This window comes from Malaclemys terrapin, chromosome 5 (genome assembly GCF_027887155.1).
Source record: "Malaclemys terrapin pileata isolate rMalTer1 chromosome 5, rMalTer1.hap1, whole genome shotgun sequence".
NCBI lineage: Eukaryota > Metazoa > Chordata > Testudines > Emydidae > Malaclemys > Malaclemys terrapin.
In genome coordinates, this window is record NC_071509.1 from 114,720,082 (window position 1) to 114,745,774 (window position 25,693).

General features: G+C 44.2%; 1 protein-coding gene across 3 annotated transcripts in view; it reads right to left on the reverse strand.

Moving 5' to 3' along the window:
- The window catches only part of PLA2G12A (phospholipase A2 group XIIA), a 36,300-nt gene extending 16,811 nt beyond the window's left edge, over nt 1-19,489 (reverse strand). Inside the window, exons 1-4 of one of the 3 annotated variants that reach the window (XM_054029144.1) lie at nt 18,927-19,476; nt 16,484-16,560; nt 14,427-14,592; nt 7,172-8,570 (exon numbers count right to left, since the gene is read on the reverse strand). In XM_054029144.1, coding sequence (XP_053885119.1) covers nt 8,452-8,570; nt 14,427-14,592; nt 16,484-16,560; nt 18,927-19,119 — 555 coding nt within the window. In that variant the 5' untranslated portion in view covers nt 19,120-19,476 and the 3' untranslated portion in view covers nt 7,172-8,451. Of the gene's footprint in view, nt 1-2,263; nt 2,410-7,171; nt 8,571-14,426; nt 14,593-16,483; nt 16,561-18,926 lie in introns of those variants that run through there. The other 2 variants (XM_054029145.1, XM_054029143.1) reach the window with 2 other exon arrangements.
- Between the last annotated feature and the right edge of the window lie 6,204 nt (nt 19,490-25,693).

A 25,693-nucleotide genomic window follows, 5' to 3' on the forward strand; every position in this document is an offset into this window, starting at 1 on the left:
GTCTAGAATAATACTTAGTCCTGCCTTGAGTGCAGGGGACTGGACTAGATGACCTCTCGAGGGCCCTTCCAGTTCCATGATCCTATTAAATCTTTGTAGCTTTATGGCAGGGTTTGGTTGCTAGAGCACACAGCCAGCTGTGTATCTGCAGTAAATGTACCTTCAATGGCAAGAAGCAGATTGCGTGGGTAGAGGGCAATGTATCGGACAGCATGGGTCCAAATTTCAAAGTGCTAGCTACGCTCTGTTTAATCTCATTCTAAATCAGCTGCAGTGCCCATGCTGCCCTTTAGCCTGTGCTAGGGTATGCCACAGGGTGCACGGAGGACTAAGCAACTACACCCCACTCCACAGAAACTTTGTTTTAACAGGAGGGGTGCTCTAAAATACATACAATATTAAATAAAAAACCATTATTATTGTGTACCCACTCAGTTAGTTGCAAACTAAGGGCTTGTATACATGGGAAAGTTATTCTGGAATAAGCTAAGGTGTGAATTAAAACCGATATAGTTATACTGGTATCATTCCCCAAGTACACACTCTTGTATATCTACACTACAGACCTTACAGCAGCACAGCTGTACCCCCACAGCCATGCCACTGTAAGGTCTTCGGTGTAGCCGCTCTTTGTTGGCAGGTGAGAGCTGTCCTGCAGCCATAATTAAACCACTCCCAACAAGCGGCGTTAGCTATGTCGGCAGGAGAACCTCTCCTGCCAACACAGCACTGTCTACATCAGCACTTTTGCCGGTGAAACTTATGTTGGTCACGGGAGTGTTTTTTCACACCCCTGACCAACAAAAGTTTTACCAACAAAAATGATCATGTAGACAAATCCTTACTCTGGTATAAGACTGGCTTTTTTCAGTTTAGTATATGTTGCTTGGGAAGGTGGTTAAGATAAACTGGAAAAGACACTCTTACACTGAAATAAATTTGTCCGCATGGGGTTATACAGCTGTAATTACAATGACATAACTGGTAAATATTTTGAAGTTTGAAGGGATTTTGTTTGGTTGGGGTTTTTTTTGCTGGTTTGTGGGGATGTTTTTTTGCAAACAAAAAAGCAATCTTTTGTGCAGTCTACTACTCATACCAGTTCTGAAAACATGGTTGGGGAAGAGGTCTGGGAGCATAGTCATTGTGAAGTTCTATTCCTTTTTAATTGATTTTCAGTTAATAGAGATGTATGTATTAAGAGGTGTTTTACATGCCCTGGGTACAATAAGAGGTGCTATAAATTTTTTAAATGACACCGTTCTTTAGAAGAGAAATAAAATAACTTTTAAAGGCACTGTTAAATCACCTTTATCAATAACTACAAGTGTCATACATTGCAAACCTGCTTTCATTTATTTTAAGAAAACACTAGCCTGACTGAGCGTGAACTACTTCCCATTCTATTAATTTGATGTGCAACGTATGCGTGGGAACAATTTACCTCTGGCTCCTTCAATCAATATCAATAAGTAGTGGATAGTGGGCATTTTATGCATCCTGTTTGAAACTTGCCAACCAAAGGTGGCACTGCTTATGAATCACTGGTTTGCCTGGCACTGCAAGACTAGGTGCAGTGTAACCAGTGTTTAATTCGTGCCCAGGCTTGCTCTGGTACCTCTAGGCTTGGCAGTTCATAGCCCCAGCACCTCTCCCTTGCCCATCAGTTATGAAAGTAAAAAAAATTCCCTGAGCCGGGGGCACCTCTTTCATTACAAATTAAGCACTGAGTGTAGCAAAGAACAGCAGATCCCTGCCCTAGGGGCTGCCACTCGCAGGCCCAGTAACCCACAGCAGGGCGGCGGCCGCCTTGGGGACCCTGGGCAGAAGCTGTTTGTGTTGCTGGCGAGGCAGGAGCCCTGGGCTGAGAGCCGGAGACAAAGGGCGGGCCGGGCTCCCTCCGCTCTCGCCTTTCACTTTCCCTTCGCAAGGGCAAGGGCAAGTGGGCGATGGTCGCCAGCCCTGCACGGCCCAGCCTGGCCAGACCCCCCCAAGCTCTGCAGAGAGCCGCCCAGGAGCGGAGCACAGAGGCAGTAAAGGGAGCCCCCTCCCCCCATGTGGGAACTATGGGGTTTAGGTGCCTTTCCCCCTGCGCCCCTAGAGACAATGTCCCCCCAGCCCGAGCCCAGGGGGAGCAGCGCAGCCCTGGTCCTCCCGCGGTCCCCGCAGGGCCACGGCTCTGCCGCCCCTCGCCAGCCCCCCACGCTCGCCTCTTTGTGCTCCTTAGTGCCCGGAGCCCGCGGGCCGGGCTCTCCTGCCCTACCCGAGTTGCTGCCGATGCGCCGGTGCTTGGAGCTCGCCATGGCCACAAAGAAAAGCTCGAAGTGCGGCCCCCCCAAAGCTGGAGCTTAACAGACACCGCAGCCTTCCCCGGCTCGTCTTCTTCCTCCGCTGCTTCCTGCACCCCCCGCCCCTAGCCCGCCTCCCTCCTTCAGTGGCCACCGCCCCTTCCCGGGCTAGGCAGCCCGTGCGGCTCCCGGCAGGCTGATGAGGGGATCCAGGGGGCGCGCCCGGCCGGGCTCTCCCCAGCCCCTCGTGTGCTCAGCGGGGTTGTACAGTACAGCCCGCTGCCCTCCTCCCGTTGGGTGGGGAGAAAAACAGCAATAATCCAACCAGGTCCTCGCTGCAGTAACTGGGCTTTGGGTTTTATATCACTGGACTGAACCAGAGCCCAGATTGCACCAGCACTGGGGGAGTTCAGAGGCAGGAGCCAACTGGAAATTTCAGACCCGGACCCTATATTTTTAATTAGTGTACTGAACCAAGACCCTGCAGCTCAACACCACCACCCACATGTTGAGCTGAGTACCCCTAAAGTCTGGATCAACTTTCCCTTACAGTACTTGTTGACTAGCAGTCTCGTGCCAGTATTTAGCCTTAGATGGAGTTTACCACCAGCTTTGGGCTGCATTCCCAAGCAACCCAACACCAAGATAGTGGGCCCAAGAACACCACTACTGGCCTCACACCGTCCATGGGCACCTCTTAAGTTCAAGAGGGCATGAAACCGTTAAGAGGTGCCCATGGACAATGTAAGGCCGGTAGTGGCCCCCGGCATGTCAGGACCAGGTCTTCTTGCAGTCAGGTTGCTTGGGAATGCAGCCCAAAGCTGTTGGTAAACTCCATCTAAGTTCAAAGTCTGGACCTTGCCTATGAAACATTACACTTTAGGGTCTTGGACATATGGCTTTGCATGCAAAATTGAGTCAATGGGAGTTTGGTCATTAGAACTGTGCAGGGACAATTGTGTGCCTCATTGCTGCACAGCTTTAAAAATTACATCCTGAATGTCCCCCCAAATAATGTTTGCACAACAGCTACCTTACTTAGAATCTGCACCTGAGGTCACTTGGAGGAAATCCCAGTGCAATGTGCACACCTAAGTATTTTGTCTTTTAAAATATCTTATTTTTCTTTTAAAAATATGGAACTTGCTGTTTTGACCAAGTTATTCCCTTTGTGAACCCTTTCACTGGATTCCTGTCCCTTACTGCATCAAATTCAAGCTTCTTGTCTTTACTGTCAAGGTCCTATATATTCTCACTCCCTACCTACTGTGCCTCTTTGCTCTCATTTTGTTATTCCCTATTTTATTCTCTCCTTCTTGGTCCCTTCATATTGCTCCTGCCTTATTCTGTCCCCTGTGCTTGTCATGGTTTCCCATTTCAGACAATTGTCAGCTTCTTCCTTCCTCCAATCCCTCCTTACCACTCACAGCTTTCAGGAATCTTTCCTTTCCTGTTCTAACCTGAAATAATCTCTCCACACTCTTTTTTTTTTTTTTAACCTTAATTGCTATCTTATGTCTAGTATTTTTTTTTTCACTTACATTGTAAATACTTTAGGGCAGGAAACGTGTCTCAATCTGTTGGTAGAGTGCCGTGTAAATGTTTGACACTATAATAATTACTATTAATCTATACACCTATTCATTTTGTAAAGAAAAGTTCTGTCTGAGACGAATAGCATATATTTATCACAAGTGCTGTGGCTATATTTTTTTAATCCCTACACTTATATCACAACATGTTTGCCAAATCCCAAAGTACATATCTGCATATAAAAATGGGTAGAACTAGAGCCTGAGGGTTGGAAAACAAGAGAGATTAAAAACTAAAAATTAGGGAAATAGGAGGATTCCATAAAGACTAAAGAGCAGATTAAAGTTCTTCCCTTCATTCTAAAATACTCCAGTACACTAACCAAAATGACTGCATTTAGAATAAACGGACCTCATAGCTAATGGTTCACCAAAAAACCCCACAAAAAAGCCATCTCTTTTGTTTTTGCACATTAAATCCTAATGGTAACACAATAGTAATTTCAGGGAGGTGGTTAAAACTTCACACTTGAAGGATTAGGAGGAGCTACTTTGTCAGGAGTGAAATGAATCCAACAGTGTAACCACATAGTTAGCTAGTGAGTGAGTTATCTTACTCTTCAGTTATACTGTAGACCCATAAATGTTGACAGATAGTGCAACTGAAGCCCTGCTTAAGTTTCAGGAATCAGCTGCAGGCAAGTTCTTTGCTCTGTTCTGGTGTCTGTTAAGTGTGATACCTCTAATATATAATGGAAACGTTTCAGAAGTCAGTGGGTAGCTGAACAAAACTGCCTATATTAAAAGAAAACGTTCTTTTGTTTGTCATGGGCTATGTATATGGAGTTGGACTAGTATCAATTACACTCTTGTATACTAACATCACGGCTAAAAATAGCACTGTAGACACAGCAGCATGGGTGTACTAGCACAGTGGGGGCCCTGAGTATGTACTTGTGTTACTAACCTGCACTAACCCATTGGCCCCCCACATTTATGCTGCGATTTTTAGCTGTTAGCGTGGGTCTGTCTTTGGGAACAGTGAATCTGAGAGTTCTATGAGTGTTCAAGGGAACGGGCCGAGAGCTCCAGAAGGATACTCAGAGAAAGGGAAACAATACTATGCTGAAACCCACAACTCCCCATAGCAGCCTTTTGTTCACCGAGGTTTAAACTAATTTTAATAGCCATATTCATAGTTTTGAGATGCCTCAGGAAACTGAAGTTTGGCTTAATGTAAAATGAAAAACTACATCCTACCAGAATCACTGAATGAAATAGGCATGAGCTTAAACACAGGTTTAAAATAGTTCATATTATATAGACAAAGATGATATTGTACTTTTCTTGGATTGTGCTTTTCTTACTGTATTTAATAGGCAGCATATTTAAAACAAACAAACAGAGGGAAGTACTTCTTCACACAACACAGTCATCCTGTGGAACTTGTTGCCCTGTGATGTTGTGAAGGCAAAAAGTATAACTGGATTCAAAAAAGAATTAGATAAATTCATGAAGGACAGGTCCACCAATGGCTATTAGTCAAGATTGTCAGAGATGCAGCCCCATGCTCTGGGTGTCACTAAGGGCATGGCTACACATTCAGGCATATAGTGTAAAAACTCTTACCCACCCCACTGAGAGTTACAACTCAAGGGAGTGTTTGTTGTTTTTAGATTTGTTCAGACAAAATTTTAGAGGTGGCAGCTGCTCACATCAATTTTGATCACTGCTTTGGCAATAATAATTTTAGAATAGCAGACAGGAAATCAAGACGAGCCTGGAGTACGATAGTCACAAAACACAATTAACTTTTCCCAAAACACTTCCACGTGCCTGCTATTTTGCAGTTTGAAAGGAATAAATACTTTGTGCGCATATAGATGGCTACACTGGAAAAACTAAGGCAGAAAATCCTAGCAAACTAAAGATTTCCACAATCCAGTTTTATAAGAATATACAAAACAGAGGATTAATGTCAGATCGTTTAGCTTTTGCTGCGACACTCCAGACCTTGTGCAGTATACACAAGGACGTAGGTCAGCTTAACTACACCGCTCATGGGTGTGGATTTTTCACACCCCTGACCAATGTACTTAAATTGACCTAACTTTGTAGTGTAGACCAGGCCCTAATGTAGGGACACAACTTCCCTGAATTAGGGTTACCATATTTCAGCAAGCAAAAAAGAGGACAGGAGGAGTCCTGCCCTAGCCCCAACCCTCCCCCCGTTCCTTGTCCCCTGACTGTCCCCTCCTGAGACCCTGCCCCCATCCTAACTGGCCCCCTACGATCCTACCCTCTACCTGTCCCTTGACTGACCCAACCCTTATCCACGCCCCCAGACAGACCCCTGGGACTCCCATGCCCCATCCAACCACTCCCCACCCCCTGACAGCCCCCCCCCAGAACTCCTGACCCATCTAAACCCCTCTGCTCCCTGTCCCATTGACTGCTCCGATCCCTCTCCCCACTCCTGCCCCCTGACAGCCCCCCCCAACTCCCAACCCCCCCCTCGCTCCCTGTCCCCTGACTGCCCCCTCCTGGGACCCCTGCTCCTAACTGCCTTCCAGAACCCCACCCCCTACCTAAGCCTCCCTGTTCCTTGTCCCCTAACTGCCCCCTCCTGAGACCCCCCCCACCCTAACTGCCCCCCCAGACCCTACCCCCTACCTGCACCGACTGCCCAAAACCTTATCCACCCCCCCGAACTCCCAACCCCCCCAACTCCCACCCTGCCCCCCCCGCTCCCTGTCTCTTGACTGCCCACTCCAGAACCTCCCTGCCCCTTCTCCGACCCCCTGGCCCCCTTACCCTGCCGCTCAGACCAGCGTGGCGGGGAGGAGGAGCAGGGGGAGGAGCTCCAGGCTGCTGGTGCGAACGGCTGGCTGGTGATCTGCGAATGCAGGGAGGGAGGGAGGGAGGGAGTGCTCTCAGCTGCAGGGGAGAGGAGGGGCTCTCTCTGGCTGTCGGAGCCCCATGTAAGTGGCATCATCCAGCCGGCTGCCCTGTTAGCCGCGCGCACTCTGCATGGGGGGATGGGGGAGTCCAGACATTTACAAATTCCCCCCGGCCGCTATTTTTAACTCTAAAAGCCAGACATGTCCAGGGGAATCCGGACGAATGGTAACCCTACCCTGAATGACCATTAGCTATGTTGACAGAAGCACTCTATCTACATAGCTGTACCTACAGTGAGGGTTTTTTTTTTTTTTTGCTGGCATAGCTACATTGGCTCTGGTGTGGGGGTGCTGGTGGTTTCCACCCCCTCCTAATTGCCATAGTTATCAGACCTAGCTTTGTAGTGTAGATCTGGCCTTAGAGATAAACAATCAAAATCCATAGTCTCTCTTGCTGAAATTTGCACTTTTTTTTTTTGACGTTGGTACAGAAAATGAAATTAAAACAACACTGGACATAAAACTGAATAACTTGAGCTGACCCAAGTTAAAAGTCACGTAGGGAAAACTGCAAAGATGAGGGAAACTTAGGAATTGTATATTTGTTAGCTGCACATAGCAATATATTCATACAAAAGATGTCTTGGATACTCTGACTCTTGCACAAGTAGTAGGAATACCAAGACACTTTGAAAAATGATTTTTCTTATTTATAATTTTTACAAACCCCCAAAGAACAGAGTAAAAGGAAGATAAGCCAAAAGATAAGTGAATACAGTAACACCGTCTACATTACAAGAGTTAAATATAAATCATTCTCTTTGGACAATTAAGATCCATCCTTGCTATACATATAAAGACACCTTTGTTAAACAGAATGCCTCTGTATTTAATAAAAATAAATTTGATTTGAAAAATATAAACATCTATTAAAAATATTTCTTTAAGAAATAATTTGTAAGAATAACAGAAATGCTTCCCTAAGTTGTCACATCAGAAGTATCACCTTCATATTTTGCTAGGTTCTAAACTGTTCTATTTTGCAATTCAAGCCCTAAAAGTGCCAGTGTTTCTGATCTGACTAGTGCTTCAGAAGTGAGTTTGATATATAAAACAGATAGGAAGATGCAGTTTTTAGTTCTAGGTTTGGTCTAGCCTTCAACATACTGTATGAGAACATAGCAACATAGTTGAAGCAGAGAAACAGAAGTCATTTCATCACCATGATATTTCACCAAAAGCACAGAAGTGCAAGACATTTAAGATTACATACTGAATGCACAAAATATTTCAAATGTAGAAAGTCTTCCTTTCCTGTTGAGATATACTAGAAACACTAAAGGTTGGTAAACCCAAAACTTGACCTACTTTTAAAAAAAAGTTTGAAAAGTCTATCTGGTTCCCATGCGCCTTTCATTCCCCGCCACCAATTTTTAAAAGCAAAAGACACCAGTAGTTTTTGGAAGTAGCATTCTATGAGCAACCCTACCTCAAGCCTCTGGGCACATATTGATGGAAACTACTTTCAGTTTCAAGCTCCAAGTGTATGTCGAGGGCAGGAGGGCTAAGCAGTTTTTTAAAATAGGAAAATATTTTAGGGTATGTTTGAATCATTTTTTGTGTTATACTTTGTGAAAATGAAATAAAACCACTTTGTAACAGAACACTGGCTCTCTGTACATATTGTCTTTTTCTTAGTTCAAGCTCATGAGCTTTCATCCGTGTCTTCTTTTATAGATCTGTCTTGTCCTCATATTGGCACATACATGCAGCTCTCTGGCTATCCAGGTATGGTTTACATCCTAAGTGTATAACTGCATCAAATAGCAACTGAACAGTTGATTCACAGGCTGCAAGACACAAGAGGAGATCAAATCAGTATAGGATCACTTTAGAAGTACTTTAATAGAATATTGTAATAATTAAACATTAGTTACTCAGACATTTTTCTTGAAGATTGTTTTCAACTTGCCAGAGCACAAGGATGAACATAGTCTGATGAACGTATGATCATTTTCAACTCTAATATCAACAATGTGTCTGTTTCATATTTCAAATTCTAACAAAATTAACATTTATAGAGTAGATGCATTTTTGTGGAAAATTTAATACAATTATTTTTGTAATAATACAGCTTAGTGTTGCCCTTATTTATGTGAAAAAGAAATTAGTTTTATGCCTCTGGCTTTAATGGCAGATCTCTTACTAGTTCTGACAAATACTTCACTGCAGTCAAACTACTTTGAGGGCCTCATCCTGCAAACATATTGCTCCTAATCAGACTAGTCATGATAACAAGCAATATAGCCCTGATTTAGCACAGCACTTAACAATCTGGACCTGTCAGATATTGCACATTTGCAGTACTGGATCTACGATCACAAAGTAGTATAGCATGCACTCCCACAGAAGTCAGATCAAAACATGGTATTGTTCTTTAAAGATAATTCCACCCTCTACTGCTGTTGCACAAAGCATTACTTTCTACCCCTACTTACATTAAGGCCTGATCCTCCTCCTCCTATTGAAGTCCCTGTCAGAACTTCTGCTGACTTCAATGGGAGTAAGATTGGTCACTAAGAGAATACTAAAAATAGCACCACCAATTCTTACATATAATAGGGTTACCATATTTCAGCAAGCAAAAAATGAGGATGGGAGGAGCCCCGCCCCTGTCCTGCCATGGCCCCGCCTCTGCCCCTCCCACTCCCCCCCCTCAGAACCCCCAACCCTGCCCCCGCTCCTTGTCCCCTGACTGCCCCCTCCTGGGACCCCTGCCCCTAACTACCCCCCAGGACTCCACCCCCTACCTAAGCCTCCCTGCCTCTTGTCCCCTGACTGCCCCCTCCTAAGACCCCCCCCCAAATGCCTCCCAGGACCGTCCCCCTACCTGTACCCTGACTACCCCAACCCTTATCCACACCCCCACTCCCAGACAGACCCCTGGGACTCCCACGCCCCATCCAACCACTCCCCACCCCGATAGCACCCCCCCACCCCCAGAACTCCCAACCCTCTCCCCCGCTCCTTGTCCCCTGACTGCTTCCTCCTGGGACCCCTGCTCTTAACTGCCCTCCAGAACCCCACCCCCTACCTAAGCCTCATAGAATATCAGGGTTGGAAGGGACCTCAAGAGGTCATCTAGTCCAACCCCCTGCTCAAAGCAGGACCTATTCCCAACTAAATCATCCCAGCCAGGGCTTTGTCAAGCCGGGCCTTAAAAACCTCCAAGGAAGGAGACTCCACCACCTCCCTAGGTAACGCATTCCAGTGTTTCACCACCCTCCTAGTGAAATAGTTTTTCCTAATATCCAACCTGGACCTCCCCCACTGCAACTTGAGACCATTGCTCCTTGTTCTGTCATCTGCCACCACTGAGAACAGCCGAGCTCCATCCTCTTTGGAACCCCCCTTCAGGTAGCCTCCCTGTTCCTTGTCCCCTAACTGCCCCCTCCTAAGATCCCCCCCCCAAATGCCCCCCAGGACCATACCCCCTACCTGTACCCTGACTGCCCAAAACCTTATCCACACCCCAACCCCCAGAAAGCCCTCCCGACCCACCCCCCCCGTCTCTTGACTGCCCCCTCCAGAACCTCCCTGCCCCTTCTCCAACCCCCTGGCCCCCTTGTTGTTGGCCTTTCTTCACCTAATGTCTCTGAATTTGCTCAGGAACTGCCTGAGCCGCTCGTCCCGGCACGCTGGGCAGCAGGGGAGGAGGAGCTCCAGACTGCCGGAGGTGATCTGCGAATGCGGGGGGGAGGGAGGGAGGGAGCTCTGCTGCAGGGGGGAGGAGGGGCTCTCTCTGGCTGTCGGAGCCCCATGTAAGTGGCACCATGCGGCCGGCTGCCCTGTTAGCCGTGCGCGCTCTGCATGCTGCGGGGGGGGGGGGGAGGGGGGGGAGGAGTCCGGACACTTACAAATTCCCCCCGGACATTATTTCTAGCTCAAAAAGCCGGACATGTCCGGGGGAATCCGGACGAATGGTAACCCTAACATAACATAATGCAAAATTTAAGAGGCCTATTCTCTTGTCACAAGAGTAACAGCTATGCCACTGGATTTTGGAATGTGCGTTACTGGCAAATAAATTTATTAGGAGTCTATAACCGACAACTCAATTATTTGGAAAGAGAACACGAGTCTCTGGATTTTTCAGTAACTGGAGCACACCCTGTTAAGAGTAAAATTCAAACTTGAAAGGAACATTTATGCAGCAAGATTAATGTTCACTACCTAAGAGGTAACTATTTTGTTAAAGGAAACAGTTCAGCATTTGCCTGCAATTTATTCTGTCACATGTAGTAGCAGATTAAATCACATCCAATGCAACAAAAATATTTATATTGCTGCAGCACTGCAAATAACCTGATTATAGTCATTTTTACAAAGTTGTACTGCTGGTTTTCATGCGCATTAAAGGGGATCATGAATTAAAAAGACACAAGGTTCAATAGTTAGCCTAATTCTTTTCATAGTCTTTCACTTTTGACTTCAGTTTAACAAAGATACAAGTCAGGGTAATATTTTAGGGGACCTTGGTGTAGGAGGTGAAAAATATTAGTTTTAGTTCTTTGAAGATAATTTTTTCCTTTCTTCTACCTTTTTTATTAGCTCTACATATGTAAAAGCCAGAAAATACACAGATCTCTTCTTGTTTAAAAAAAAAAAAAAAAAAAAATGGGCGGGAAAGTGAAATAAAATTAGCTTATTACTACTCCCAGTTTCAATTTCAATTAGTTTAGACAATCCATGCCAATGTGTTGGCTGCTGTGCCACTGCACAAACAGGTGAAAACAGGGGACTTTGAGTGGAGATCTGTTTGGAGGAGGAGAAGGGAGGCAAGCCAAGCCCCTGTTCATGCGACTGAGCTCTTGAAAGTGTTAGTTTGTTTGCTGGTTTGTTTTCAGTTTGCAGAGTCTAACAGGGGGGCAGTGTGTTGTGAGAGAAGCAGAGCTTTTGATCACACCTGCACCTTGATTGGGGGCAGAGCTTTTCTAATCAGCATGCCTATAGAGGCAGCCAGCCAGCCCAACAGCAAATGGATGAAAACAGGGGAGCGTGTGTTGCCCCCATGACAGGTGCTTAGGAGAGAAGGCTACAACAGCTACAGAGGCAGCAGTGGTAGTGATCTGAAGAATAGAATAGAAAAGAAAATGACTAGATGTGGAAGCTGTGGTATGTATGTTATTCTGGAGAAGCTACCTGAAAGGTGCATTTGTATGAAATGCCACCTGATAGCTCTGATGGAAGAGATGGTCTGATGTTTAGAGATGCAACTAGAATCTATGGTTGAGTTTTGAAAGGGGTTTGAGCAGATGATGAAGGGAAGGAGAGAAAAGGCTGATGGGAAACATCAAGATTTTCAGATGCATTCTGGATTGAGAACTGTGAGGGTAGACTGCTGGATGATGAAAGTGCTCAGAAGCATGTGACTATAAGGCAGAGGAAAAGACTGGCTAGTGCAGGAGAAACAGAACTTGGGAACAGATTTGTGGAGTTAGAAAATGAAGGGGAGGAGCAGGCAGTAACAGGTACATTAGATCTACTGCAGTTTAAGTCAAAGTTGCAGAAACTATCTGGAACCTGCAACCCAAGGAAGGGGGAAAAATTCATAGGGAAGGGCTGCAGGCCAAACTGGATGTACAAGTATCTCAAACAAGTTGTTAAAAGAAAGCAGAACACTTTCCTTGCTGATTCATCCCTTCTTCTGTTTCTTGTAGGCTCTCTCTTGAAGGTCAAAAAGCATAGGGGAAAAGTGAGAACTGCCAAAAGCCAAACAGAATTGGACCTTACAAAGAAAATTAAACCCAATAGTAAAAGGTTCTTTAGCCATAAAAATAAAATGAAAACAAAGACGACATGGGACTACTAAGCACTGAGAATGATCTAGAGATCAAAGACAATCTAGGTATGGTCCAACACTTAAATGAATGTTTTACCTTAGTTTTTAATAAGAGTAATGAGGAGTCTGGGAACAGTGGTAGGGTGGCTAATGGGAAGGAGAATGTGGAACTAGAAATCCCCATATCTGAGATGGAAGCTGAACTCAAACATCTTAATGGGACCAAATTGGGGGAAAGGTGGATAATCTCCATTCATGAATATTAAAGGAATGGACACATGAAATTGCACACTCAATAGCAAGGAATTTTAATGAATATAAAAAATTAAGAGGGTCATACCCTATGACTGGAGAACTACAAATATAATTCCCATATTTAAGGAAAAGTGTGTGTGTGGGGAAACAATCCAGGAAACTACAGACCTGTTAGTTTGATCTCAACTGTATGCAAGGTCATAAAACAAATTCTGAAAGAGAGTAGTTAAGCACATAAAGGTAAACTTGATTTTTATTTTTTTTGAGTGTAAGTGAATTTTCTAGACAAAGGAAATACAGTAGATTAGATCTACTTGGATTTCAGTAAAGCATCTGATATAATTTCCCATGTGGAACTATTAGTTAAATTGAAAGAGATGGAAATTAATATGATAAGAATAATTAATAAGAATCAAAAGGTGGGTAAGGAATTGTTTAAAGGAGAGGCTACAATTGATCATACTGAAAGGTGAACTGCCAGGCTGCAAGAAGGTTACTACTGGAGTTCCTCATTGATTGGTCTGGGGCCAATCTTATTTAACATTTTTATTAATGACCTTGGCACAAGAAGTGGGGGTGGGCTGATACAGTTTGCAGATACTGCCAATATGGAGGAGAACCAGGACATCATACAAGACAATTTGGATATCTTTGAAAACTAGAGCAATAAAAATGGGATGAAATTTAATAGTGCAAAGCCAAGCCCATAAACGCAGGGACTAACAACAAGAATTTTTCCTATAAGCTGAGGACCTATCAGTTGGAAGTGACAGAGGCAGAAAAAGCCCTAGGTGTACTAGTCGATCACAGGATGACAATGTGATGTGGCCAGAGGCGAATACAGTCCTAGGATGCATCAGACTAGGTATTTCCAGTAGACACAGGGAAGTGTTATTACCATTGTTTACAAGACTGAGCTTGATAAATTCACAGAGGGGGGATATGATGAGATTGTCTACAATAACTTATGGCCCACCCACAACTGCTATTAGCAAATATCTCCAATGGCCAGAGACTGGATGCTAGATGGGGAGGGCCCTGAGTTACTACAGAGATTTCCCCCCCCCCACCCCAGGGGTGTGTGTCTGGCTCTCGCCATGCCATCATGGTCTAACTCCATTATACTGAGACCTCAGTGGTTCAGGAGCCAAATTAGCAATTAACATTATCCAAAAGAGCCACAGTAGTGTGAATTCATTGTTTCATTTACTTAAGGCTAGAAGGGACTATTTAGTCAGTCATTTTACTGTGAGAATTTTATGGGATCGGGAAGGTATTTTCCCACTAGTTCAGAGTAGCAGAGATCCTAGGAGTTTTTTGCCTTCCTCTGTAGCATGGGGCAGCAAGGTGTCTTGCTGGTTTGAATTAGAGAAAATGGCAGATTCTTTGAAACTTGAAGTCTTTAAATCAAGACTTGAGTAACTCAGCCCGAGGTTATAGGCCTACTGTAGGAGTGGGTGGGTGAGAATCTGTGACCTGCAGTTGTAGGAGGTCAGACTAGAGGATCATGATAGTCCCTTCTGGCCTTAAAGTCTATGAGTTTGAGTTTTTATACAACTTCATTAAGAGATCAACTCAGTATAACTTGCATGCTATTTTTCTGCCTTACCCTGTACACTCTCTGATATTCCTAATGTTTTCTGTACTTCCCTGCAGATCTTGGAGAGACAATACTGAAACTGTTCATCACAATCATTTTTTCTATTGCCACAGGTATCATAGCATCTGTCATGTTGATTACAGCACTTTGTCATCGAAGGGATACCAATGTCAAACTGTAAAGGAACAAAATCAAGGTTAGTATTCAAGCCAACAAAATAATTTTATTGCATCGGGATTGGTAAAAATTGCCTGCCTTCTATGCACTGTTGAATCAATATGGTTGATTAAGTTTAAAAGGGGGAAAAAAAAAAAAAAAAAAAAAGCATTACCCGCTACTCCAAATATCAAGCAAAATGTTACTGGCATGGACAGTGAGAGGGGAACTGAACCCAGGATTCTCCCATCACAGGGCAGAGTGGTGCCATTAGGCCAACCCAATGTTCTTGGTTTTAAATCAGAAAATATTCTATTTCATCCACTGCAGGTCTTAGGTCTTCGGGGGGGGAAAAAGAGGAGGCAGGAGAGGGACTGCTTGTTGAATGCTCAGTCATTTAATATCATTCCTCTAATATTCTAAGGTACTGAAGAAAAATGTTTACATTCATAAACATCCAGTTACTAGTCTATTACTAGGGCCCTGTCAAATTCACAGCCATGAAAAACGGGTCACGGAGCGTGAAATCGGGTCTTTTGTGTATTTTTAACGTATACTATACAGATTTCGCTGGAGTGTCTTAAACTGGGGGTCCTGACCCAAAAGGGGATTATGGGGGGTTGCAAGGTTATTGTAGGGGGTTCATGGTATTGCCAGCCTTACTTCTGCGATGCCTTCAGAGCTGGGTGGCTAGAGAGCAGCAGCTGCTGGCCAGGCACCCAGCTCTGAAGAAACCACACTGCCAGCAGCAGCACAGAAGTAAGGGTGGCAATATCATACCATGCCATCCTTACTCCTACGCAGCTGCTGGCGGTAGTGCTGCTTTCAGAGCTGGGCACCCACCCAGCAAATGCCGCTCTCCAGCTGCCCAGCTCTGCAGACAGCGCTGCCACCAGCAGCAGTGCAGAAGTAAGGATGGCAATACCATGACCCCCCCCTACAATAACCTTGCAATTTCCCCCTCCCCCACAGTCCCCTTTTGGGTCAGGACCCCTACATTTAAATATCTGAAATCATGAAACTTGCTTTTAAAAAAAAAAAAAAACCCGAAGACTATGAAATTGACGGAAATGGACTGTGAATTTGGTAGGACCCTATCTATTACTACGGTAGTAGTGACTAACTTTTTCTCCCATGTAATATTGCTGAAGTTCAGCTACAAACTAACAAAAACATGAATATTTGGTTTAGGAAATCTAACCACACAATATACAAGCATAAATATCTTCCCCATGTAGGTACTTAGAGATCATGATCAAGTCACCTCTTAGCTTTCTCTTGGATAATAAACTAAATAGATCAAGCTTCCTAACTATCTCACTACAGGGCAAACAGCCCACACTTTATATCATTCTTGTAGCTCTTTTCTGAACCTTTTCCAGTTTTTCAGCATCCTTTTTTGAAGTAAGTGACAAAGCTCCAATACGTCTGTTAGTCTATAAGGTGCCACAGGACTCTCGCTTTTTACAGATCCAGACTAACACTGCTACCCCTCTGATACTTTTTTGAAGTGTGGACACCAGGGCAGGAAGCTGAAGATTAGACAAGTTCAGACTAGAAATTAGGTGCACATTTTTAAGTGAGAGTAATTTAGCAAATAGCGCAGCTTATATATAGATTCTCCATCACTTGAAGTCTTTAAATCAAAACTGGATATTTTTTCTAAAAGATCTGCTGCAACTCAAACAAAGTTATGGGCTTTATGCAGAAGTTAACGGGTGAGGTTCTTTGGCCTCTTTTAGTCTGACCACTTGCATAATGATCTTAGAAATATGATGCATATTTCTATGTTTAGAATGGAAGTGTAAAACTAGCACGCTTCTTTTTGAAGTAGATTGCTCACAACCCATTTTTAAATATGAAAGTCCAAGTAAATATGAAAAAATAAAATGCATGAAGGAAAGATTTACATGAACTCCAAATAGCGGCGATCCGCATCCATTTGGTGGTGAAAGCTTATACCCATAACGTGGAAGAGGCTTCGACCCTGTAAAAAAGGAATTTTAAAAGCACTGAGTACAGATCTTTTGCTTCGAGCTACTGCATAGACCCCTATTTTACTGCTTAACATAATATAGGCCAAAGTTTTCAAAACTATATGCTTAATGTAAGGCATTTAAATCCATATTTAGGCACCTGAATATCAGAGCTCCCACCAAGCTGCAAGTCAGGGGGAGCTACAGGTATTAAGTACCTCTTAATTTTTTATTTATTTGGTTTGATTTAAGGCATCCAAATTCAAAACATCTGGCCTACAAAGAATACACTAGGTAAGGCAGAAGTGTACTATATGCAGGGAAGAACTAAAAAGCAGAAAAACAAGTTCTAGCAAATTTACCTAGACTTCTGCATTCTTTTCTTATCTATAATCCAAGATACTGCTCTGAATTTTCATTTTAGACATCAGAACTACTAACTGGCGTGAACATGATACAGAAGTATTGTTGCTTATTCCTGTACAAACACAGCATTGATTGATTGATTGATTCTGTTTGAGCAGGGCTTCCTTGATATTTTAGAAAGCATGCAAAGGGGAAACCCCATGAAATTACTGTGATATGTACACTAGAATAAGGAGAAAAATGGAATTTTTGAAGACTACAGCTAAACTGCTTTTGGCATCTGAGACCAAACTGAAGGAAGCATTCTACGGAAGGGAGTACATGGGAGAGGGTATGTGTTGGGGTGGGAGGCTAGAAAGCAATGCATGCTGTCACTGCTATTCCTAAAGCAGAGAGAGGCATGTACATTCAAATAGCTAGAATGTATTTAGTGTAAGGAAGAAATTTCAGATGGGACTTTATACTATCCCAGTTGAAAAGAGCTTATTCCAGTGAATCCTCCATTTTTGACATTTTCATATGTCTTGAGGTTATAAATAGTATTGATTATTTAAAAAAAAAAAAGTCCCTGACTGAAATACATTACATATGGTAAATAGATTCTAGCAATGAAAAATACCAGGGGCAGAGGAAAGTAAATCCCCACACACTATACCTACTTAAATGTGCAATGCCATAGCCGGGGGGTGTGGGGGGGGAAGCTGGTACAAATTACTGGGGCCCGGCAGTCTGGAAGGGAGCCCGGGGCCCGACTATGTTGCATATATGTAAAGATTTTTAGCCACTCCGCCTTTGCTGGGGGGCCCCAAAAATTTTTTTTCCACCGGGACCCGAACCCACTCTTGGCTGCCCTGGTCATAGTGGAGGAAAAGAGTCTGTCTTGACCCTTCCAGGCAAAAAAATTATGCCCAATGACATAATTCAATTAGTTTGTCTTACCAGTGCAAATATCACATGTTAACTTAAGTAATAGGTATTAAACCAAAGCTCAAGTTTCACTAAAATCATGTTCTAAGTTTTTCATTAAACTTCTGGAAATTGTGTGTTTGTTAAATTGAGTAACTTCTCTACAGTCACCTAACAGGTCCTCATTTTGGTATTGAATTTGGAATAGCAAATCTGATGGAAGTTTCAGGGAACATTATTACAGAAGTATTGGCACTTAAGGGAATAAACTCTTTACCGTTCTACGCTTATTGGCTGTACTAGGATCTGATGTTTTTCAGACTTTTTGTATATGAAAAAAAGACTTGAAATTATGAAAGTACCAAATTACACCTGTGGAAACTAACTACAGTGAGAAGAGGTCACTTTGAAGAGTGCAGCAAAACAGTTTTATTACTACTAAACTAGAGCAAGTTAGGGTTGCTAAAGACAAAAAACATTGGATCATGAAAGCTAACAAATTACTGACAACCAATCCTGTGTCAGACTTATGAGTACAATGTAGACACAATACATTATCTTCAAGATATGGAAACTAAACCCTGTAATACCGAAGATTGGTGTGAAGAAAGGGCTGTACATAACCCTATTTTTAACATACAATTTTTTAAAAAGTTCCAGACAAGATATTAATGATGGCAGCCTGCCACAAAAATCAGTTATCAAAGTAACTGTAGAAACTGACAGTTTTTGTTCTTTTCTGGGTTTGATGGTGGCAAAGAGAGAAATCTTTATATAACGGTACATTAGGGCAAGAGAAATTCCTAAACTAAAGCCTCAGATGATGTCATGGTTCGGAATGCATTAATCCTAACCAGATGTTCAACATTTTACCTGGAAACTGATGTTACCCCTAGAAAGGGACCCAAGCCATGGCATCTGGAACTGAACTGCCCCGGAGTTCAGAGAGAGTTTTTAGAGCCAGATTTGGTTTTCGTTGCCATCATTTAGTATATTTTTGGAAAGGAATCCTCTGCAAAGTTGGGCTCCAAAAACCCAGGCCCACCTCTGCTGGGAGCTCAGCGCCTCCCTCCCCCGCGCTGGGCGTTTGGTAGAAAGTTATTACCGTCGCTGCATTTATACAGACACAGGCCGTCCTCTCCTCCCAGGAGATCCAGAGCCGCGTTCAGATACATGTCTATCTTGTGCACCCCGTTCCGGATGGTCTTGAGGGTCATCCTCCAGTCCGGGGTCTGGGGCTCCTGCTGGCACTGACCCAGCAAGCCACAGGCCAGAAGCAGCAACAGGGCGCAGGCCATTACCTGCGCAGAAGGTCCCGCGGCTCGGGCTGTAGGGCCGCCGCCAGAGAGCCCGCGCTGGGCTGGCCGGGGCGCTCGCTATGCCCCCGCGGCCGGCTGCATGCCGCCCGCAGCCCTGGCCTCCCCCGGCCGCGGAACTTCCACCATCCCGAGCAACTTCAGCACCGCTCCGCCGGGCCGGGCCGGGCCCGCCTCCCTGCCTGGCCGGGCGCGGGGCGGGGCTCTCCTGCCGGGAATGGAGCCGGCTCGCAGAGGAGCCTGAGTTCGGAGCGCGTTCCCTGACTCGGACACTCAACAGCTTGGCAGCCCCTGCAGGGGCTGGGCTCTTCCTCCCTGGTGTGCCCGCATCTCGCCTGCGCGTGGCTGGCTCGGCCCCCCGGTTTCTACTGCCTAAACGGCGTGTTGCCACTGGGGGCTGGCGCAACAAGCCCTGTACTAGGGAAGGACTTTGCACTGCTGTCGTGTCTTCCATTTAAAGCTGCCCAACGTTCTATATAGATCTATAAAGCCCAATTTCGCAGATGCTAATGAATTAAACACAAACCATTTTAAATAATAAATGAAACACTTAACCCCTTATCTGCGGATCTCAAAGCACTTCACATATTGTGAGTTAGGTCAGATGAATTGTGTTAGGGTGACCAGACAGCAAATGTGAAAAATCGGGACAGGGTAGGGGATAATAGGCACATATATAAGAGAGCCCGGGCCAAATATCAGGACTGTGCCTATAAAATTGGGACATCTGGTCACCCTAATTGACGGGTTAGGCCTGGATCCTGCAAATACATGTGCTTAACTACAATTAATAGTTCCATTAACATCAATGGGACTACTGGTAGTAAAGTGTTAGAACGTGTAAGCCTGTGCAGGAGTTGGGAATCTATTACAAAGAAGGTATATCAGGCTTTTCAGCTCCTAGATACTTTGTTTTATTTATTTGTAACTTGATCTGCAGTTTTGAGATCTTTGTGAGGGTTTCTCCCCATTACGTAAATAAATCATTGGGTTAAACTAAAGGATGTTTCTGAAATATGTGCCTCCTTCAAATATATTCTGCTATGGAAAACAACTTGTGGTTCAAAATAATTTAACAAGCAGCTTAGGCCATAAAGGTTTTTGCAGCATTTATATAGTATTCCTGATTTGATTTGCTGTGCAAGAATTGTGGAACCAGGAATAGTTCACGATATATCATTGCTTGAGGTATATTCCCTCTCCAGTGAAATGTAGAGTCATTTTAAACAAAAAAATCCTCATCTGCGTTAATATAATAATATGGGAAAGATATGAACTTCATTTCTTTCTTATAGTAAATATTATTTTGTATGGAGAGGGGTTAAAAACTGTAGATCTCCCCGACAAGTAAGGCTTAATCTTTTCCATATTATGTTTTAAGAAGTCATTGGGGGGCAGGGTGAGCCTTTCCACCTGAGTTGATAATGTCCGTTTCAAGAACAGATTCTTTTGAAATTATATGGATTCAAAATAAGGTACAGTAGTTAAGGAACTGGCAGAGTTCCTTTTGTGAGCTTACCACATGAGAGACAGTGGCTTTGGGGCCTGTGACACCTTATAGACTAACAGAAGTATTGGAGCGTAAGCTTTTGTGGGTGAATACGCACTTCATCAGACGTGGCTTTGGGTGACATTAGTAGAAAGTGGTCATGTCAAATCTTTGGTGTTTTAGTGGGTTAGCAAAGATAATTTGTTAGAGCTGGCTGAATTTACAATCTTTTTGAAATGTTTTGATTGGATGGGGGAGGAAATGACAGTCACGTGTTTTGCAGGAAAATGGTCCAGTTTTCCAACCAGCTATATCACTTATACATTGAGTGATATGTAAGAACAAGCCCTGAGTCCTGACAAATCAGCAAACCTTAGTATTTCATCAGTCGTGCTCCTCTGAGCAAACACTACTTCCAAAACCAGAGGTACTATCTTTTGGGCAAGTCATGTTTGCCTTATTCACTTGAAGTCAATGGGATTGCTTGTGCGTATATGCCTAGCAGGATTTGACCTTTTTATATCTTAAGTATACTGATTCAGAACATAGCGAATTAATTTATATATATATATTTAATTTCTGCAATACAACCCAGTATTTGATTTCGTGGCATTGTTAAATGTGATCTTGCAACACTTACTCATGCGAGTGATCCTATTCCAGTCGATAGAATCACTTGTGTGAGAAAGGGCTGTAGGACTGGGACCTAATGAAAAGGCAGAATGATGGTAAAACTATCAAACCATGAAGAGCCCACTCCTATTTTGCTGAGGAGAACATTTAGGCCCAGGTAAATTCACCTACGTTTTAGAGTTTCTGGAAATTAAGTTTGTTTACAAATTTAAATCCTAAATACTACTTAGATGAGCTCAACTAGGATAGTGGTGGGAATTTTTGCATTTTGGCAAAGAGACCTTCATTTTTGGATGTACCAAACCCCTCAAAATGTAATGCTTTTGAAATTTCAGGACAGAATTAACAATTAATCAGAGCAGAAAGCTGGTTAATGTCACTGCTGTCCTGCTTCCAGGTAAGGCCAAGAAGCAGAACAGGAAGATCTATCCAGGCAAGAGGCCCATGCACCAGGCATTTCATTGTTTCATTTCTCTACCCAAGGATATAAAATGATGTATTTCAAGTAAGCACCAACAGAAACACAGGAGCAAGTGACTGGCACTGGGTAAAGCAAGTTGAAAGAGAAGGGGGAGCTCTTACCCCACCTGTCAAGTGCATCAAGGCCCCGATTCAGGAAAGCACTTCAGCCTGGGTCCACAAATGTCCCACTTTTAAGCACCGTGATCCACAAAACTCCTGCTCAGCTGCTGCCTAACCCTGTAAGCTCCTGAATTCACTCCTCGCTTACATTTTCCCTGTACAAATTCCCTAGACACCGAGGGTTCTACCTTGTCACACATGCACTATTGCCTCAGTGCTGATGCCTATTAGCCTCCTCTCCCCCCTCCACCCCCCCCCAAGCTCCAGGGTGGTCCTCAAACCAGGTGGAGATAGGCCTACTCTGCTTATCTCACCACCTGGGCTGGCCCGATAAGTGTTTTCAGAGGTTGCTGAGTGCTACACAAAACAGAGGGGAGGAAAGAGCTATCCCCCAATCTTTGGCCCAATGGTTAGGTTACTCACCTGAGAGGTGGGAAACCTTGGTTTAATTCCCCTCTTGTCCTGGTGAGATGGGATTTAAACAGGGCTCCCCCACCACTCAGGTGAGTGCTCTAACCATTGGACTATGGGATATTCTGAGGTGGGTCTTTCTCAATCTTTCTTGTTTAAACTATTCTTTAATTAAATAATTGGAGCAGAGACAGAATGACTTTGTAGCTTGGGGGTGAGGGCAGTCACTGGAGAGGTAGGACTCCCCTGTTCAAATCCTTTCTCTTCATGAGGTGGGGGGGGGGGGGCGGGAATTGAACAGGGGTACTGCCACATCCCAGGTGAGTGCTCTAACACTAAGACTAAAGGTTATATGGGGTCCTGCTAGCCATTTGTGTGGAGTTAGGCAGGTGCCTAAGCCATTCTTTCAAGAAACAACTGAGGTACTTAAGCCACCTGACTCCAGGAGAGGTGTTCCTGGTTGTGGATCATAAGCAGAGATTGGTGGGGTGCCCCCACCAAGCCCAGATTTAGGCACCAAACTCTTTGCGAAGAGCAGGGTTTAGGACGAATACCTCTTGTTGACATCTGATTGGCAGCTTCCTGCATGGTGTGTTGACTTTTGTGGAGCCCATTCTCAGGTGTTTACCTTTCCCCATGTATTGTATAGGGAGTCTAAGTGCTTAACTCAGACTTTGTGATTTTTCAAGGCTCCTAAAAGTTAGATGTTGCAACCCTCATCACTGAAATGCCTATGTTTCTTTTTGGATCTGGGTCTAAGCCCCTTTATGGATCTGGGCCTTCCCATAGAGGATTTAACCATATGCACCTGCTTAGTGATGCTTTCCTGAATTGGGAGCCAAATTAGGAAGAAGATAGGGAGCTGTACACCCCTTACTTTGACAATGTCCTTATGTGATGGAATGCACCCCTGTATTCACACCCTAACACTGTTGTAGTAATCTTTGTACGAAGTATGCCTTTTGAGGCATCATTTGAAAACTCATAACATGCTGATCAGTAATATCATAGTAAAATGAACATAAGCTGAAATCATGCTGATGAGTGTGGGGAGAGACTAAACCAGTTTCTTAAAGACAAAAGGGAAAACTAATGGCCCCCTCCAGGTGTCAACAAAGCTGATAGGCCATCACCTATCAAGTGGCCATCCTTTGGCAAGAAAGGGGGCAGGGACAAAGATCTGCATCTGAGCACAGGGTTCCTTCATTCATAGCATGAGGTCTCCTTCATCCATCAGACCCCCTGTCTCTTGGTTCTCAGTGGAAATTGTTTTTCAAAGAGGGACTGAAACTATAAAAAGGAGGGGCAAACATCGCAAGAGGTGCTCTCCCCTCCCTGTCCACACCTGAGAAGACAAAGTAAAAAGCCATTGGACTCTAGGGGAGGGATCCTGACCTGAAAGTTTGGACAGTAATACTGTTGGAAGCATGCGGTGAGAAACTTTCTTTTGGAGCTAGGCACTAAACATTTTTACCTTTATTTTCTTGTAACCATTTCTGACTTGAATTCCTCATTGCTTGTACTCACTTTAATATCTTCTCTTTGGAGTTAATAAACCTGTTTCATTGTTTTATCTAATCCACTGTGTTTAAGTTAGTGTCCGGGTAACTCCATTTAAGGTGGTAAACTGGTGTATGTTGTTCCTTTAAAGGAATAATGGACTTAATATTTTTGGATTATCCAGGAGAGAGCTGGGCACTACAAGACATACATTTATGGGGGGAAATCTGGGACTGGGAGTATGTTGGTGTCACCGTGAGAGCCACAGTGTAACCCAAGTGTGGTTGTCAGACTACAATTACACACAGACACTTAAGAGTGTGACTTTCATAGGCACCGAGCTTCTAATCTACCTGGGGGTACTCCACCCCAGCTCTGCCCAGGTCCTGCCCACACTCCACCCCGCCTTGCTTCTTTCCACCCCCATCCCACCTCTTCCCTGCCCAGTTCTGCCCCCTCCCCCAAGCATGCTGCGCCCTCATTCCTGATGCCATGAAACAGCTGATCCACGGCAGGCAGTAGGCGCTGGGAGGGAGGGAAGGTGCCGATTGGCAGGGCTCGCCGGTTGGCAGGAGGTCCTGGTAGGGGGTCTGCCGGTGTGTGCTCAGCACCCACCATTCTTTTCCCATGGGTGCTCCAGCCCCAGAGCACCCACTGAGTCAGCACCTATGGTGACTTGCATGCTGGAAGGCTGTTTGTGAGAGCAGTCCAGGTTGGAGCTACTATCAGGAAAGTATTGTAAGGGTAGGGGTTGCATGGCAGGGGTGACACAGCCCCTCACTGGTCTCGATTGCACTCTGGTATGTTAGACCTTGCAAAACAAATTCACTCATTTGTGATTCTACAAGATGGAAGAGGGATGAAAATAAAAAGTACAGTTTAAATCAGATGGTTATGAATTTGCTCCAAAATGTCTATACAATTTTACCCTATCATGAGAATTAAGTGAAAGGAGTAATGTCTCATTAGAAGTAGGTAATGCAAACATTTTCACTAATTTCCAGTTAAATTCTAAAATGTTTTAGGGACTCTGTTGTTCTCTCTGAAATAGTTCCAACAGTGGTTAGTAATTTAATGTTTAGAGCATACCCTGAGCCCTGGAGCCAAATTCTGGCTCTCTTGGTTTGGCCAGAACACAAATGCCCACTGTTGTTGGCCTGATTTCAGGTTTGACCTGGATCTAGGCTTATCTCTTTGTACAAATTATTCTTTGCCAGAGATAAGACTACTCAGCATGGAATGGAGTTGTCTCAGGCCAGCCCACAGTCGGGTGCTGCCCCAATTTTTATAGTGGGGGTGCTGAGAGCCATTGTACCAAACTGTAAACCCTGTATATAATGGAAACCACTTCAAGCCACAGGGTGTGGCAGCACGCCCAGCACCTCTAGTTCCAGCACCTATGGCCACAGTGCATATGTATTAAAAACATGCATAGTCTGTCCTCTAGGTTCTGCTTGAGAATGCCCATCTATATCATCACATGCATGTAGAGCACAAGAATTCCTGTAGAGTGGCTTCATCATAAATTTAGGAGGAACCAGAATTGAGTTAGAACACTCCTGCTGTATGCTCCCTTTTTGTTAATAGCCCCTAGCTGTAGTGTCTGGTCCAGTACCCATGAGGTTCATGACAAAGTTCTCATTGACTTCATTTGTGTGGGATCAGACCCTTACTCTCCCTCTTGGATGATGGCATCCTTTGTTTACATTAGTGTTTCATTCCTCTGTACTTGGTGCAGGTGGAACATATTATTTTGAGTGTCTGTTTTAAGCCTTTGGGCATTTCCTCAAGATTTGTGATGATACTCATGCTGGTGTGACTGTCTGGATTTCTTCAGTGTTTAGATTGCTATAATCTCTGCTAGGTTTGAACAGTCATGTATTCATTTTATTATTCCTTGCTTTCAGCATAATTTTCCATTTTAACAGCCCATCCCAATGC